This window comes from Nelumbo lutea, chromosome 3 (assembly GCF_056320005.1).
Source record: "Nelumbo lutea isolate HS-2025 chromosome 3, American lotus-T2T, whole genome shotgun sequence".
In the NCBI taxonomy this organism is placed as follows: domain Eukaryota; kingdom Viridiplantae; phylum Streptophyta; class Magnoliopsida; order Proteales; family Nelumbonaceae; genus Nelumbo; species Nelumbo lutea.
Genome location: NC_142686.1, coordinates 18,120,883 through 18,137,739, shown reverse-complemented (window position 1 = coordinate 18,137,739; position 16,857 = coordinate 18,120,883). Strand labels below are relative to the sequence as shown.

General features: G+C 37.3%; 2 protein-coding genes across 2 annotated transcripts; one reads left to right on the top strand and one right to left on the bottom strand.

The window, feature by feature from the left end:
* Nucleotides 1-3,168: 3,168 nt before the first annotated feature.
* Nucleotides 3,169-4,633, bottom strand: PS2 (Presenilin-2). The gene has a single exon (XM_088979362.1). The coding sequence runs from the start codon at nucleotides 4,536-4,538 to the stop codon at nucleotides 3,219-3,221; it is 1,320 nt and encodes a 439-aa protein (XP_088835488.1). The 5' UTR covers nucleotides 4,539-4,633; the 3' UTR covers nucleotides 3,169-3,218.
* Nucleotides 4,634-10,805: 6,172 nt separating this feature from the next.
* GR-RBP5 (glycine-rich RNA-binding protein 5) lies at nucleotides 10,806-15,816 on the top strand. Its single transcript, XM_088974731.1, has 5 exons — nucleotides 10,806-10,985; nucleotides 12,915-13,059; nucleotides 13,145-13,213; nucleotides 14,088-14,194; nucleotides 14,927-15,816. The coding sequence occupies exons 2-5, from the start codon at nucleotides 12,924-12,926 to the stop codon at nucleotides 15,434-15,436; spliced, it is 822 nt and encodes a 273-aa protein (XP_088830857.1). The 5' UTR covers nucleotides 10,806-10,985; nucleotides 12,915-12,923; the 3' UTR covers nucleotides 15,437-15,816.
* Nucleotides 15,817-16,857: the final 1,041 nt, after the last annotated feature.

The following is a 16,857-nucleotide window of genomic DNA, read 5'->3' as shown; positions in this document are numbered from 1 at the left end:
TTGTATAGTACAAATAGTTTACCCAATTGTTGAAAGGGCTCTACCATTTTTTTGCTACATAGTCCTGTTTTCCTGTATCCTCTCACGTACAACTCAGTCTTTTTCTTTAATGAAAAAGTTATCAATTCTAAGGAAAAAGAAAAAAAAAAAAAAGATAAGTTGAGTCTAGTCCAGTACTAAAAGAGAAAAAATAGTAGAAGGCTAATAGAATATAAAACAAAGGGATACATAGAGGACTCTATCATCAAGACTGAGCTTGGAATAATTTAGATGAGAAATTGTCAGCCCTAGACTGTTCTATCCAATCCAACAAAAATAGAAGAAAATCAAGATTGACCCTGGAGTCATATACCACACAAGATGCATAAGCTTTGAGAGAAACTATAATTTCTATCAATACTATATAAAATACTTCAATAATCAATTATTATTAAAGGACTAAAAACAATGTAGAACTACTCATAAAAATTAGAGAACACAATAGAAAATGCATAACAAAGAACGGATAACAATTCAACAAACCAAAAATAGGAATTTCTGTGAAAAAACTCATTCGTGCTTGTATTAACTGTAACTTTCTCAATCATGTCCAAGACAATGATTCTGGGCCAGTTGGATAGATAACCAACTAAGCTTTCTAAATGTACCAAATCAAGGCATCTAAGTCTGTTTTAACATTATAAAACTAAGTAGCAAGCGAAATGAGGAAATTGAGATCATCTCCAACCTGAGCCAGGTTAAATTTCCTTTAACTGGCCAATGGGTACTGCTCTGTGTTTCCACCAGCAAAGTACATAACGAACTCCCACTCCTTTCTTGTCAACTATAAGCTTTGCCCATTACTGATGTAAAAGGAGGGAAATCTGATCATATATTCTTCTTTTATTGGCTAACCTATAGAATTTTATTTCATGCTACAATATAAGCCTCAATCATTAGTTAATATGATTGCCTCAATCATTGAATTTTATTTCATACTACAAAATAAGCCTCAATCATTTGTTTTTATTTTCGTTGTTGTTTGAACTGATTCTAGGTGTTGCCTTAACACCTAATCAGTTTGTAATTTTTTTATCAGTAACAGAAAACTTTCATTAATTAAGAAAAAAAATTTTAATACAATGGTGGGGGGAGGTAAACCCTCTCACCAGACCCCCAAAAGGAAATTTACAGTGTAGCCCAAAACAAATGACTTCTTCCCACCCCCTGGTTGGCCAAAGCATCTGCATATGAATTAACACATCTTTTAACCCACCGAACACGCACATCCATTCCTTGGGTTAGCCACTTGAAATGCCTTCGTTCATTAATATATGCCCATAACTCATCATTTGCCTTCTCTATCCAGCCAGTTACCACTTGCGAGTCTCCTTCGATAATCAACCTATTTATATTCAACTCCTTAGCCCTTTTTACCCCCTCCAAGAGGGCCAGAATTTCTGCTCTCAATGAATCTCCAACTCCAATTGGTCCTGAAAAATGGGCTATAACTGAACCTGCCTCTGTTCTAAAAACACCACCAACCCCCGATGGCCCTGGACAAAGTTGAGTTTGATAAAACCTTCCATCGGGGGGAGCCACAGCGGATGGGCATTGATTCTGCTAGGAGCCGAAACTGCTATTTCCTGCCAATTGTTCACAATGGTCTCTATAGGAGTATCCTCAAATAGGTTCATTGTTTTTACCCATTGTGCTACCCTCAAAGAAATCACTTCTATAATTGTGTCCCAGCTTCTTTCTTTTTCAGCAAATATCCTTTGGCTCCTTTCCTCCCAAATCGTCCAACAAACTGCTGCCCTGGTGCACCTCCACAACATTTTTCCCCTCTTTTTGATCCAGCTACCAACTGAATAGGTGAAGAGGCTTCGTGGGGGAGTCCACCTGCAACCAAATAAAGAGAGAAACCACACCCAAATAGATGAAATAAAAAGGCAGGATATAAGTAAATGAGAGCAAGACTCACCATTGGCTTTACAAAGGGTACACCAGTGTGGGGACAAGCACCAAAAAGGCTTCTTTTTTTGAAGATGACCACAAGTATTAATTCTTTCCAAAGCTATTTCCCAACAGAGTGCTCCGACCCTAGGTGGGAACGGTCTTCCCCACACTTCTTTAGAAGGGAAGGGAATAGCAGGAGTAAGACAAGATTGGGCCAGGGCATTGAAAAAGGAGGCACAACTGAAAGAGCCAGAAGAGGAAAGGGTCCAAATTCAGGAACCCCCCTTTGACGGTTCTAAGAAGGCCTTTTGAAGTACCTGAACCAGGGAGCACACCAACTCCATCTCAGAATCTCTGACCTCATCTGAAACCCAAATCAGTTTGTAATTTTCTTTTTCCTTTCAATGAAATTTTCCTTTTACTTATCAAAATAAATAGTTAATATGAATGCCTCTCACCTTTAAGAAAACTTTTGAACCTTTTCTATGCAAAAGAAGAAGAAGATAAATCTTGCTGAAAATGGAAGTTATTCGAAAGAAAGATGCTCTTGAAAATATTTCATGGGCATAGAAGACATAAAAGAGCAGCAATAAGTTCAAAGCCATTATGAAATTCAATAACAATGAAAGGATATAGTTGTGAATAGAAGAGTACTGTTTCAACAAGCAGGCTTCTGGAGATCTTAGGTTTGAGGAAGTCAAGCCAGAGACCTGTAAGACTTGTGCTTCCCAAACATTGGCAGACAAGCTATCAAAATTGAAGCCTGCAGAAGCAGTTTCTTGACTCCTTTTTTTATCGATACAGTTTCTCGACTCTTCAAGTTCAGGTGCTACTAAGAGAGATCTAACAACCTCCTTTATTCCCATTTCATTCTCCTCAGCAGATAGTTCTCTATCACTCTATCACAACTACCTCTAAATCATTTGGTTATGTCTTATTTTTAGCTCCACTTTCCGCATTTTCATTCTTCAATGGTCTCAGTTGTATGACACTTTATTCGGTAAAGAATCTTATGGAAAATTACATGGTTGTGACTTAGGCATTGCAATCACGGACTCAATCAAATGTTTCCAGAGACAGAAGAAAGAAGCTAAGAAAACCCTTTTAGTTTTCATGGCAAGTCAAATGGATAACAAGATCAAGGACAAACATGGGATGCAATAGATGAAATAAATAAGAAAATGATGAACCAAAAGTAAATACGGTACAAATATCTGTCTGTGAACATCATTTAGCAAGCAAAAGAATTTCCATACAGAAAATGAAAATATGTTTCCATTCTAGAACATCAAGAGATGGAGTGAACATTGTACAACAAAAACTTCTAACAAGAACCGCGTCAAGAAATAAAACAGCACACCTAATAATATTGATACAGGAAGAGCTGGCAAGGCTTTCTGATGAAACGCTAGAAGCATTAGAGTGATACCTAGACCAGCTATGATAGCCAGATAACAAGCATAAACTGTCATGAAATCATACATTGCTGCTCTACCAACTAAAACACTGTAAAAGATAAAATCGCCCAGCCCCAGTTTGATAGCACCAGATGAACCTAACCCAATTCCTTCAAGGTGAAAATTTTCGGTTGAAACCTCTTCCTGCCCAACTCTTGTAGAATTGGTTCTTTGTAACGGCCGACTAATCAAAGGTGCCGATAGCTGAGAAGCTCCTTCTGAGAGTAGGTGGTCTCCGGTAATAACCAACCTCGTCTCGTTTTGGCCATTGGTAGCAGATGAAAGGGTCGCAGACATTGAATTTGAATCAAAAACCGAATTTGCGTTGAAATCAGAATTGGACCCGGAAGTTGAACTCACACCCATACCAGAAGCAAGACTCATCCTTTCTTTCCACACCCTCCTCTCTACCATGACCGGCCTCGGGCTTGAGTCATGATTAGTGACAGGCCTGGCCTCATAGACCAAAGCAGGGATGTCCTCGTCTCTCGACATTGCAAGCTCGACCAAGAGCCTCAGAGGCCCACCAGGCAACAGAACCGCGGCAAGATCGTACAGAGCCATGGCAACCAATAGTACCCAAGTGGTCCATTCAGGCAAAAGTGTAAACCAGTAAGCAACCAATATCGCAATAACCACCAAGTACCCTTGTGTGACCAAAATTGCCATCTTGGACATGAACACAGCCATCACCCCAACAACAGTGAAATTGAACAAAACCAGCAGAAACGTGATACAATCGATAGAGAAACTGAAATCCCTGATCAAGAAGAGTGCAATTTCACCTCCCATAAAGCCCAAAACAACAAAAGCAGAGAAACCCATGTACAGTTTGAGAAACCTTGTGCATCTAAGGTAGAAAAGTAGGACCAAAACGAATGTAACCACGGTGACAACGGCTACAAATACCAGAGAGTTCAAGAGGGCACCTTTGAGTTTATCCCATAACGAATCCGAGGTGTTCTCGTTGTAGGCTATGGTGGCTATTGTTGTCAAGGAGGACGAATCAGAAGAAGAGTTGGCATCGAGGACAGTGACCAGAAGGACTACTAACAACATGCAAATGGAAACTGGAGCGACGATTCTGATAATTTCTTCGCCCAGAGATTCAAGGATGCTGGTGGGCTTTGGATTTCGGTCCATGTTTTGGTTGATGTAGGTGCGGCCGTCGTGCGTGATGAATGATTGTCAGTTGGGGGCTTGGGGCTCTGTTTTTCTGAGTTAGAGAGCTGAGAATATATGAAGGGTTGATTTAGTTTGATCTAATAATTTCTCGCCCGTCCCCTTCACGACACAGCTAATACGAATACGATACAATACAACCTGTCAACTTGCGAGTTCCCATTTTTCGAAGCATTTTTTGAAATTGAAAAAATAAATTATTTTGATAAACATTTTTTAACACTTAAAGGATGCGTTTATTTGCGATCCAAACGCCAATATGTACACTATATATTTACCCATTTTTCGATTCATGAATGTAAATATAGTTCACATTTTAAACAGTTTTTGCATTCATCCTCTTTGTTTGAAATGGTGCAAAGGTGTGGGCTCACCATTAACTGCTTCAACTATCTTATACTCCAATACCTCAATTTTGGTCAAAATATTAATTATCAAATGAGTACAAATTTGCATCCAAAAAATAGGTACAATAATATTCTTTTTTAGAGTATAAAAGTATTAGAAAATATAATTTTACTTTGATAATCTTTACTTTTTTTTGCCTAAGGTTCAGTTTGGATGAATACAAATACAAATATATAGATTATAAAACTTTTTCCAAAAGCCTAAAAAATGATTAATGGTGTAATCGACTCTTAACACAATCCTAAAAAAATGTTTGATTTGATGAACAATTTAACCAAATAACATTTCAAAATTTATTCGAAAAAATAATGATATATCATTGAACTGATGACTACTTTCTAGCATTTTCAAACTATTTCAATCAATATGGAATGTCATTCTTTGGAGCAACTTTTGGTGAAAACAATTTTCACCATTTTTTGGGGGGTTTATGTAAATCCATACATTGTGGCACCAATTAATAATTTAAAATATGTAAAAAAAGGAAGTTATTTACTAAAATCCAATGCATGACACTTGTCATAAGTATCAAACACTCTTGAAATCAACAACATGGGCTACCCCCATTGGGGACTGCTTGAAGGTTAATGGTATAAGAAGAAAGAGTCATTGATATAGCTGCCTAAGGCAAATCGGGGGTCTATAGGTTGTTTATGTTTTTTGTCATTTCCTAATCATTCCAATGCAAGCCAGGGCAACCCCCTCCCCCTGAAAATCCCCACAATACCCATTTAAATTCAACTTAAATTAATGTTTGGCAAGTCTTTTTTTTTGTGAATTTTTTTATTTATAAAAGCCTAAAAACCCAAGCTTTGAGCTTTTCCCATTTGGCATGTGAAAGCCCTAAGACCATATGTTGAGTGCCCAAAAAAGCCTGAGAAAGCTCAAAAACACCCAAAATGGGGAAGCTTGAAATGAAGCTGTGTGTCTTATTGGGCCTCTCACATCAAGTTGTTCGTGTGCCAAAACTTGCACAGTGGGAAAATTTTCAATATGGGCCCTTTTTCTCAAACTCTTGCATTGTTGGAGGCTTGGAGCATTGAAACCCTCAATATGGGCACATTTCTCTCTTCCTCTTTACAGTCTTCTTCTTCTTCTTCTTGCTTTACTTTTTTTTTTTTCATAGCAAACCAGTGAACCTGTTACAGCAATTAAGGCTGCACTGAAAATGGTGCAAATATGTAGTGTAAAACGGTTCATATAGATTGCAAAGTTAGGTTAGTTTTGTACTAACAAATTTTCCTTCTTACCAAACAGACTTGAATGCAAAAGCCCCCTTGAATGCAAATTTACTGCTTTTTTATTGATATATTTCTACATTTTATTATAAATGCAGTATGCATTGGTTTGTCATTTGTCAATACATAAATGTAATATGACCAAATACAGGCAAAAGTAAACCATAGTACAAATTTACCCTGAACCGGGATTTACACTCCATTTGCATCGTTTACAAACGCAGCCTAAGCACTCATCATCTAGTATCTTAGGTACAATCCAACCTTGAGTACTTGTTCTGGGACAATTCAACATGTCCATCACAAACTTGCAATAGGTTTCTTCTTTTTGTGGTTTTCTTGTTAGGATTTGATAGTTGAATGGGTTGTGGCCTCTCTCCATTTTCTGATAAACAATAGACAGTGCTTCACTTGTAGTAGTTGGGTTGGGTTCTAACTATACAGTAAGGCTTGATGAATTGGTGAAGAATGATAATAATGCACAAAGGATCCTATGCTTACAACACAAAAGTCAGGTTTTCTTACAATGGTGAATGATAATTTTTGGTTGAGGAAGTTTTGGAAGTGCTTAACATGTTAGAAGGCAAGTGCAAATGCAAAACAATATTGGCAAGTTTTTGTGAGAATGGATTGTTTTGGGAGATAGAGAAGTTGTTTCAGTATTGGAGGCAATAGGAATGAACCAATGTTATGGGAACAAGTCATGGAAAATGAGTATGGAAGTAACACTCGGGTGGGATTCCGATCCAACCTAGGAAACATGTTGTTCCAATCTGTAGTGTGGCATTATGAACCACTCCTTTGATTTGCAGGAAAAAAAAAAAACTTATATTTTGATATATATTGTAGCTTCTCTATTTAGACCTAGGTTCAATATGTGCAGATATACTAAAAGGTTGGTTCTTAGGAATAAACGATCATGAGATATAAGTAGGGGTGGCCACGAGTTGAGCTTCTTACAAGCTATTTGAGTCGAGTTCGAGCCTGATATATAAGCTTGTTTGCTAATCGAGCCGAGCTTGAGCACAGTGAAACTTGGCTCGTGAGGCTTGCAAGCCTAGTCGAGCCTAATATAATAAATAAATTTTTATTGTATACATACATACATATACATATACATATAAATATATAATAAATCATTTTTATTATATATAATAATATTTTATATACAATAGTAAATAATTTTTATAATTATTATTTTTGTATGTAAAATAAAATAATAATTTTATATGTATAATTTTTAATTTTTAGAAAAAAAAACTTGGCTTGCAGTTAAGCTCGATTTAAATTGAACTCAAACTTGCAAGGTTTGAACCGAGTCGAGCTCAATCTCGAGCCTAATACAATTTTAACGAGCCAAGCTCGAATAGCCAAGTATTCGGCTTGGCTTGAATCCACCCCTAGATACAAGACTGTTGACCAGGTATTGTGCAGGTAAACGTGTTAGAGTGCATAAGTGGGGCCCACTTTAATATGTTGAGAAGTTGCTTCTTATGAATAGATGATTATGATATAAGACCAAACACTGTATTTGGTAAGTGTGTCAATAAATGTATGAGTGGAGCCTATTTTAATATTTTGTGTAAATAAATGTGTAAGTGGGAGTCATGAATACTATTTGAGTTTGATTTGAATGTTTTTATGTTGACAAAGTGTCATAAGTATCTATTTGGAATGGGAAACAGTTTTGACCTTGATATGCCCTTGATATCCCTTCAAACAAATTTAATTTCTACAAAAAAACAAAAATAAGAATGTCATCCTTGTCCCTTGTAAAACGCAAACTAAAACCATGTTTAATAAAATTTGGTATATATTTGAAGAAGGAATACAAACCATTGACAACGAAGAACCCTATATGCCAATGCTTTCTCTTCTTCATCCTACTAAAGCCAAACATTTTTTAATAGATATAAAAATCAAACCTTATTTCTTTATAGAAGCTTGATATGAAGTTTTTAGGGGAACAAAAAAACATGGGCTCATGTCTTTAAACATTTCACACTTTGTTTGTATCGTCACATTCCAAGTGATGGAAAGCAGAACACACATGCGTGGTTAATAGGGCTGCAAAGAGCTCATATCAAATTACATATGCTTAATTTAATTGAATTACTTCATAAAAAAGGATGCATATAACTAGATCATGTAATAATGGTAAGTGGAATCAGTATTAGTTGAAGTTCAAAGAAAATATAGGCCATCTTTGTTTAAGGTGTAAAATCGAATCGGGGTAAATTTTATATATCGGTTCGATTTTTTAAATGTTTGGATAGTGTATATTTACATTGTAAATCGGTGTAAAACTCTATTTTGAAATACTTTTACACTAAACATTAAAATTATCGATATAAAAAACTTACCAGTTTCCATTGAAGTAAAACTCCTTTCACTCTAATGTATATCTTCTCCATTTCTCGACCTCCATCTTGCTCGTGATTTTTCTCTCGTCCACACCGCTCTCAGCTTCTATTTAGCATACAAGGTGAAGTGACGACAACCATTAAAACAAATCCCTTGGCAGCCATGATTTTCAGAGAGAAAGGGTAAAATGCACCGTGGGTGAGCCACGCCTCCTGCTTGCTGCCCGATTGGACTCTTAGACGCCTCCGCCTTGGCAGTCTTCACGTCCGCCTTGGCAGCCATTTTCTTTGATATTTTTTTCGTGGAGGAAATAGCCAAAGTCTACAGGCTATAAGCTACGTCAAATGACAAATGGTGAGCAACGATGCATCTGCTACAAGCTACAGGCTATATTTGGACACGAGATACAATAGTGGGAACCGTTGGATCAAGATTGTTGTGCATCATATAGGACTGTTGCTAAATGCATTTAGAAAATGATTGGTGTATGGTGAAATTTACACCATGTGTATTTCAAAAACAACCAAAATTTACACCTTGACAAACAAACAGTGTAAATATTCAAAAGCAACCGTTTCCAACTTCGATCCATTACTGAATCGGTTCATATTTTTCATCAGTGTCAAATTGAATTCACACCTAAAACAAACATAACTCCTTTACCCCCTTTTTTAATGCGACTTCAAGCAAAACCAACTTCATTAAATGCTCAATGCCTCAATGTGAAGTTCGGATCTTTTGTCACTACCAACGTGATCAAACACCACACATTTCATACATGGCAGGTCTAATTTTTATTGTGATCCCAGTCTAATGGTGAGGTGTGTGATGTCAGGTTATGTTGATAGTGTGTTGGAACATGTTTTGTTGAAAAAAAAAAATCCCAATTCCTCAATGTAGTGGTCTTAAATTTTAAAGCAAAATCACATATAAATATACTCATTATAAATTCTAGTTGGAGAAATTATCAACCTCACACCACCGATAGGGTTGTCAATGGACTAGATATTGGTCAAATTTGATGCTATCCAATGAGTATTTTGACCTGTCTAATCCAATTTAATGTCTAGGTCATTCAAATTGTTTATATTGGTTTTAATTTAAAGGGGTTTTTACTATTCAGTCCACCCTCATAATTCTTAGCTCCACCGTACAATTGGGGTAGGTCTTAGTTCAGATTTGATGCCAATACATGGGTGAGAATTGATATTTAGGATGGAGGTGCTTGAAATTTTGAATTGTCGTAGGCCTGTAATGGAATTCAAAATTCTAAGGTGGAGTGCAATCTATTTATCCCTAGTTTTTAAATTGGATCCAACCCAAACTTGGTCCATTGAGCTCTTATCTTATGCATGGACTGAATGTTGGTTCAATCAAACCCAAATCGAATAAGATTCTATTACATATGGATGAGGTCCAACCCAATCCAATAAATACTTTCAACCATTAAGTCTAGTATAGTCCAATTCAATATGTTTTATTGGTCCTTTCAATCTATTCAAACCGATTTTGATTCCAACCCCAACTCTATCCATTTACATCTGTCGAGGCCTTGTTTGTCTATCTTACCTACCACGACAAAGAGATAAAAAGAAATTTGAGGTGCCGTTTGGCACGACCTTTCGGCTGTTTACAAGCCAGAAAAGATCAAAAATCGGTCTATCCCATTTGGCACGTGGAAGATTTAGCCGCCAAAAGACGCAATGCCGAAAAGATGCACGAAGCCCATTTTGAGCTGATGTCGGGAAACTCCAAATGAAACTTCCCATGTCTTTCACGTTTTAATCTCGCACGAAAAGACTCAAAACGACGTACGAAAAGATGCACGTCTGCCAAACGATCTTCGGGCTGCTCAGATCTTATGTCAAAAACTCAATGCATCTATTGGCCGTTAGAACTACGAAAAGATCTTCTCAAAAAGACTTGCCAAATGGGCCCTAAGTGAAACTCAAGTTATTGAGGAATTTATAATTTTCCATTTCCATCTTATTTTTTATAATAAACCAAACACAACGCAGGGGATGTATCATGTATGTATGTCTTTTTTTTGCGTTATGACCAATATATATGTGAATTGTGATGTCACCGGCAACGGGGAGTGTGTGAAAACTACAAATAGTAAAATGAAAAAAATTGGTCGGCCCCTGAAAAAACAAAAATCACAGGAGCGATACCGAGCACTCCTCTAAATATTGATCACATCGATGTTACGGGTTCCATCGAACGGTCTGGTTTTACTATAATGTAATTCGAACGGACCAGATTTATTTAAATTCCAATAAATAAACCCATCCTGACATTTCGTAAAGCCTCCTCGATCAAACCCAAGGGTTTTAGGGAAGAAGTAGCAGCAGTAGCCAGAGAGGGGAGACATCAGAACTCGACGAACCTCTCGAAGGTGAGCTCTCCTTCTCACTTTCACTTCGAGCTCCTTAGAAGTCCTATGTTTGTTGAGATTATTTTTTGTTCTTTTCCAACTTTCCACGGATTGAAGTTTCAGTAGCTTCTTTTTAATTTTTCTGTGTAGATTCCGCATTTATTAATAATCACTACTCTATATGTATGCTTATTACTAATCTAGGGTTTCATTCAGCTGCAGTTTCTCCGAGTTATTATGTTTATGATTTTCTATTTTTATTTTTTAAATATGGCTGTCAGGGTGGTGTTTACCATGATATTAGTGTAGGTTAGATAAGCTTATTCGTTACTTTCAAGCCGTAGTTTGTTCTATTTATCTAACTGTGGAGAGAAACTACTTGTCGATCAAGATTGTTAGTGGATGTGTATGTGTAAAGCTTGTTGAGCACTGTTGTCGATCAAGATTGAAGTTTCAGTAGCTTCTTTTAATTTTTCTGTGTAGATTCCGCATCTATTAATAATCACTACTCTATATGTATGCTTATTACTAATCTAGGGTTTCATTCAGCTGCAGTTTCTCCGAGTTATTATGTTTATGATTTTCTATTTTTATTTTTTAAATATGGCTGTCAGGGTGGTGTTTACTATGATATTAGTGTAGGTTAGATAAGCTTATTCGTTACTTTCAAGCCGTAGTTTGTTCTATTTATCTAACTGTGGAGAGAAACTACTTGTCGATCAAGATTGTTAGTGGATGTGTATGTGTAAAGCTTGTTGAGCACTGTTGTCGATCAAGATTAAAGTTTCAGTAGCTTCTTTTAATTTTTCTGTGTAGATTCCGCATTTATTAATAATCACTACTCTATATGTATGCTTATTACTAATCTAGGGTTTCATTCAGCTGCAGTTTCTCCGAGTTATTATGTTTATGATTTTCTATTTTTATTTTTTAAATATGGCTGTCAGGGTGGTGTTTACTATGATATTATTGTAGGTTAGATAAGCTTATTCGTTACTTTCAAGCCGTAGTTTGTTCTATTTATCTAACTGTGGAGAGAAACTACTTGTCGATCAAGATTGTTAGTGGATGTGTCTGTGTAAAGCTTGTTGAGCACTGTTGTTCTGCAATTTTCTTTTTAAGCTGCTTCCAATGTGCATTTGATTACATCCGGCAACTTGGAAGTGTTGCTATTATCTTTCTATCGTTCTTTAATTTCCCCCCTTTCTTAACCGCCTGTTTTACTATTATTTTCCGGACATAGTTAGTCCTTGATTCTTTAGGGTTGAGTTATTATTTTGTGTAAACTTGAACTGCTTTACTCTGGGGTCCAGGCACTTGCTATGTTTACATATTGTGCTGTATCTCAGAATTTAGTATTGTTATGGTGATATAGATGCCATTTAAGATAGTCGCTTTTGGGGAGTTTCATGAGTGAACGGTTGAATATGTAGAATCTTGTGTTGGTCCTGCATGTACTATCTAGATGGATGAAGTGTCAATGTTGGATATCTATCAGATTCCAGCATTGCACTTTTTGAGGGATATTTCCATGTTAAAATTACGATTTCTCAAACAGATAACATACATGATGATTGCCATTCTTTATTTAGAACATTACCAAGATAAGATTTTAGAACATTTTCCATGGGTTGACCGTTGACAGCATTAGAATTCAAAACCTATAGACTATTTTAATTAATAATATATACTTTTCCTATACATGTGCCTGGCTCCATTTTATATCATCTTTTTGATTCAGACTCCTTGATACATGTCTTATTTCAAGTCGCTTGTCCATATCCATGGAACACTGCTTGATTCTTCTCTTTGTATTTTATTTCCAATAATTGACTTTGTGATGATTATTGCTAGGTTGTACAAGTTCTTTCACTTCTTTGTGTCAATGCCATTTCCATCTGTCTATAAAAGAAATCTAACAAATGTTCTTTGCTTGTGTTTTTCTTATAGGTTCCAACAATGGCTTTCCTTAGTAAAGTTGGAAGTCTACTTAAACAGACAATAGGAAAACAAGTTAATTCAGAACTGTCAGCATCCAATCCATCTATATTTCAAGCCATAAGATGCATGTCATCTTCAAAACTTTTTGTCGGAGGTTCGTTCTTTCATACTCCCTGGATGTACTCATAGCTTATTTCCATGGTTACTGTGTTATGATGCTCTAAAATTTGATGGTGCAGGTATCTCATACAGCACAGATGACCAGAGTCTCAGGGAAGCTTTTGCTGCATATGGGGAGGTCATTGAAGGTACATGATGTTTTAACTTTTTGCTCCCTTCTTTTCAGTCCTGTTGCCTGGACTGACAAAGCTCTACTAGAACCAGTGTTAAATTGACTGTTATCCTAGGAGGACTGGAAGGGCTGGTCCCCTTGGGTAAAACAGAGTAGAAACCTGTTGTACCATGGGCCAATAGGGTTGCCAGAGGCTGTAAAGCCTGAAATATGTAGCCTATATGTAATGTAGGCAAAACATTCCTGTCTACCGTTATCAGAGGTAAAATCATGTCTCTGCATGACATGGTTGCTTGAATTTGAATTACGTTTATATTTAAGCATTATGTATGACACTACCCATATGAACTAACTTTTAAGGTAAAGAGGGTCCTTAATTTGAAAATTGAAAGAGTAAAGATGTTGCTATTGAAATGCCAACTTCATTCTGGCATATCTTCTGATGATATGAGTCAGTTTCAGGACCTCTATTGTTGTGCTTATCCCCCTTGAAACTTGTATGGTTATATAAGCTGAACCTTCCCCCCTCTTTGGCTTGCAATGTGTTGAGCTTGCATATATTTTGGCAGCATGAAACTCTTTCTAATAAATACATGCATCAATTCTGTTTGAAACTGACAAATGCATATCTAAGTAACATAATGAAATTACATAGAAGATATTAGAGTCTAATTAAGCGTGATACAATTATTGAAATATGAATAAATCGTGAGCTGAATTTGATCTGCCTACATGTCTAAATATGCTCATGGCAGAGGGAAATGAATGATTGCTTTTTGATTGAGCATGTAAATGTTGTTCAAGGTTGTCTTCCTTTTATAGTTTTATTTATGAATAAAATGATTTCATCATATTTGTTATGTTCTTGATAAGCATAATATTCTTTGCAGCAAGAGTGATTGTGGATCGTGAGACTGGTAGATCCAGAGGCTTTGGATTTGTTACTTACACATCTAGCGAAGAGGCTTCCAGTGCTATTCAGGCTTTGGATGGACAGGTACTACTATTGAGTGGTTTTATCATCTTGTCTTGTACTGGCACATTGATCATGTACCTCATGATTAGACATGGTATGGAAATAAATAATTGAGCAATTCTGGTGTGCCTGTATATTTTGTGTTGGTGATATATTTTAAATTATCCAATAGTAGTGGTTATGTTGACTATGATATGCAGGCCCTAAGATGTTTGTTTATTGTTTAAAACATTGAGGCATTTAACAAATTTGTTACTTTCCAAATTTCTGAGCCAAGTAGTGATGAAAAATGGTAGGGCTTTTACTGTTAACTCTGTACTGTTCCTGCTGGATCACCACTCTATTAAATTGTTATTTGTTTTCTTATCCCATATTCAATGTAACCATTCCTAATACATGTAAATTATAGGAATTCTTTTCCAAGTTGAAATGCTGATTCGGGTTCATGCTAGGTGTATTTGACAGTGTTATTAGGGTACCCTTGTTACATAATTTGTACTGCTTTGATGATAAAAAATGTGCTGCTTTTTTCCTTGGTTTGGGCCTTTTGGGTGGAAGATAAAATTGATTATACCCAACAATGCATTTTCTAGATCAGATTGTGAAGGTCTTTGTTGCGCACAATCAGTCAATCAGTTATGAGGTTGCCATGTGTTGATATTACAATACTTTTCCTTTTGAAGGAATGCTTGGAGTTGATTAATCAGTGCTAGGAATGCAAATTTTATGATTGATGATTGCCCTTTCTGCCAGGATCTTCATGGTCGAAGGGTCAAAGTAAATTATGCAACTGATAGGTCTGGAGGATTCCGCAGTGGTGGCGGCTATGGTGGAGGTGGCTATGGCGGTGGTGGCTATGGAGGTGGTGGCTATGGCGGTGGTGGCGGTGGCTACGGTGGAGGTGGTGGCTATGGTGGTGGTGGCAGTGGTGGCTATGGCGGTGGTGGGTATGGTGGTGACAATTTCTCAAGTGAAGGCAGTAGTGGCGGGTATGGTGGAAGTGGTGGTGTTAGCAGCAGTGGCAATTACGGTGTTGCTGGTGGTGGCGGAGGCGGTGATTATGTTGGTAGTGGTGGGGGGGGTGAGAACAGCTTTGCAAGTGGCGGGGGATATGGTGGCAGTGCTGCTGCATCGTACGATGGTGGTGATCAATATAATGGTACCCAAACCCAAGGCGGCGTGGGTGCTGGATATGGCCAGGATGATGAAAATTTTAGGGACGATGATGATGAGCCTGACGACTATGCCAACAAGGAGGCCTGATATCATACATCCTTTTAAGAGAGAAGCCAATGGCCTATGGCCTATGGCGCTACTGCTTCAGAGAGAATTGGTCCCTGGTTGGATATTGTCATAGTTTGACCTGTTTTTTCTTTCATCCGGTTTACTTTTTTTTTTCTTGGTATATGAACACAACTGTTTACTATCTGAAGCTGTTAAATAATTAACTTGTTATTGTCCTAGATGTAGGGTTTTACCCCATCAGAGAGCATTCGGAGCAGAGGGAAGAAGAATTTTGATTCACGTTTTAATTGATGCCCTTTTTTGTACCTGGTTCTTTGAAGGGTCCCAGGTCAGTTTGTACAATTGTACTCTCTCACAATGGGATTTGCAATTTATTGTTGGTTCATCATTGTTCTTAATCAGAGTTTTATCCCAGTTTCCTTCCCTCTCCACGTTTGAATGGGTTGGACCAATGGAAGGATGAGGCAAATCCGTATAATTGTACTCTCTCACAATGGGATTTGCAATTTATTGTTGGTTCATCATTGTTCTTAATCAGAGTTTTATCCCAGCTTCCCTCTCCACGTTGGACCAATGGAAAGATGAGGCAAATCCGTATGTTTTCCCTGTGAGTTTGTCAAGGACGGAGACCTCCAGCTAGAGGGGACTTTGCGCCCGGTAGTCTGATAAGAGATTGCCTTTTCTGGAATCAACCTCTGAGGATCTCTACCATTGTGATTGGGGTAGATTTTCCTAGTGAGTGCACATCTCAGCGTGAATTAGGAACATCATCTCAGGTCTCAGCGAGAATTGGGAACATCCCCAATACAAGATATGAATTCTTTCCGAGTCGGGATCCGGTAGAATACGTTCACAACGGTTGAAAGTTTTCAAAAATATTAATGTGAATAAAATGCATCTTGCTCAAGTCTGTTGACATATGGTATAATGCTATCGTATGTTGACGTCTGTCTGAACCTGTTTTTTGAGGTGCTTCAGACGAGTAATTCATGGCAGCAGGTAGGGGTCTGCTTCCATCTCTTATGGTCTCAACACAACTAGGGGACCCATTTTCAAAATGGCCTAGTTTATGTTTTCAGGAAGGAGGGGCAGGTAAGTTGTTAGGTAAAGGTTCTATAGAAAATAATAAATAGGGATAAATAGACTGCACTCCACCTCAGAAAACAAACCAATATTCATTTTCTGGTGTCGGTGGGTCCTGCGAAAAAGAAAGATTCCTGAATGATTCATTTTCATGGGGAAGTAATACTTTCCTTAGAATTGGATAAACCATTTCTATAGGGAAGTAATTAGGGGTGTCAATTGGATTGGATTTGGTCCAATCCGATCCAGTCCAATGCATGCCCATTGTTAATGGACCAGGTCCAGTCCAGTCCAATGAAAATTTGGACCAATTTGGACAGGTCTAATTCAATGTCTGGACCGTCCAATCTGTTCAA

Bases quoted from the DNA above. Each gene is read 5' to 3' on its own strand.
- PS2 (XM_088979362.1), bottom strand. From the start codon at position 4,538: ATGGACCGAAATCCAAAGCCCACCAGCATCCTTGAATCTCTGGGCGAA.
- GR-RBP5 (XM_088974731.1), top strand. From the start codon at position 12,924: ATGGCTTTCCTTAGTAAAGTTGGAAGTCTACTTAAACAGACAATAGGA. The intron at 13,214-14,087 runs GTACATGATGTT...TATTCTTTGCAG, and splicing joins ATATGGGGAGGTCATTGAAG to CAAGAGTGATTGTGGATCGT. The intron at 14,195-14,926 runs GTACTACTATTG...CCTTTCTGCCAG, and splicing joins TTCAGGCTTTGGATGGACAG to GATCTTCATGGTCGAAGGGT.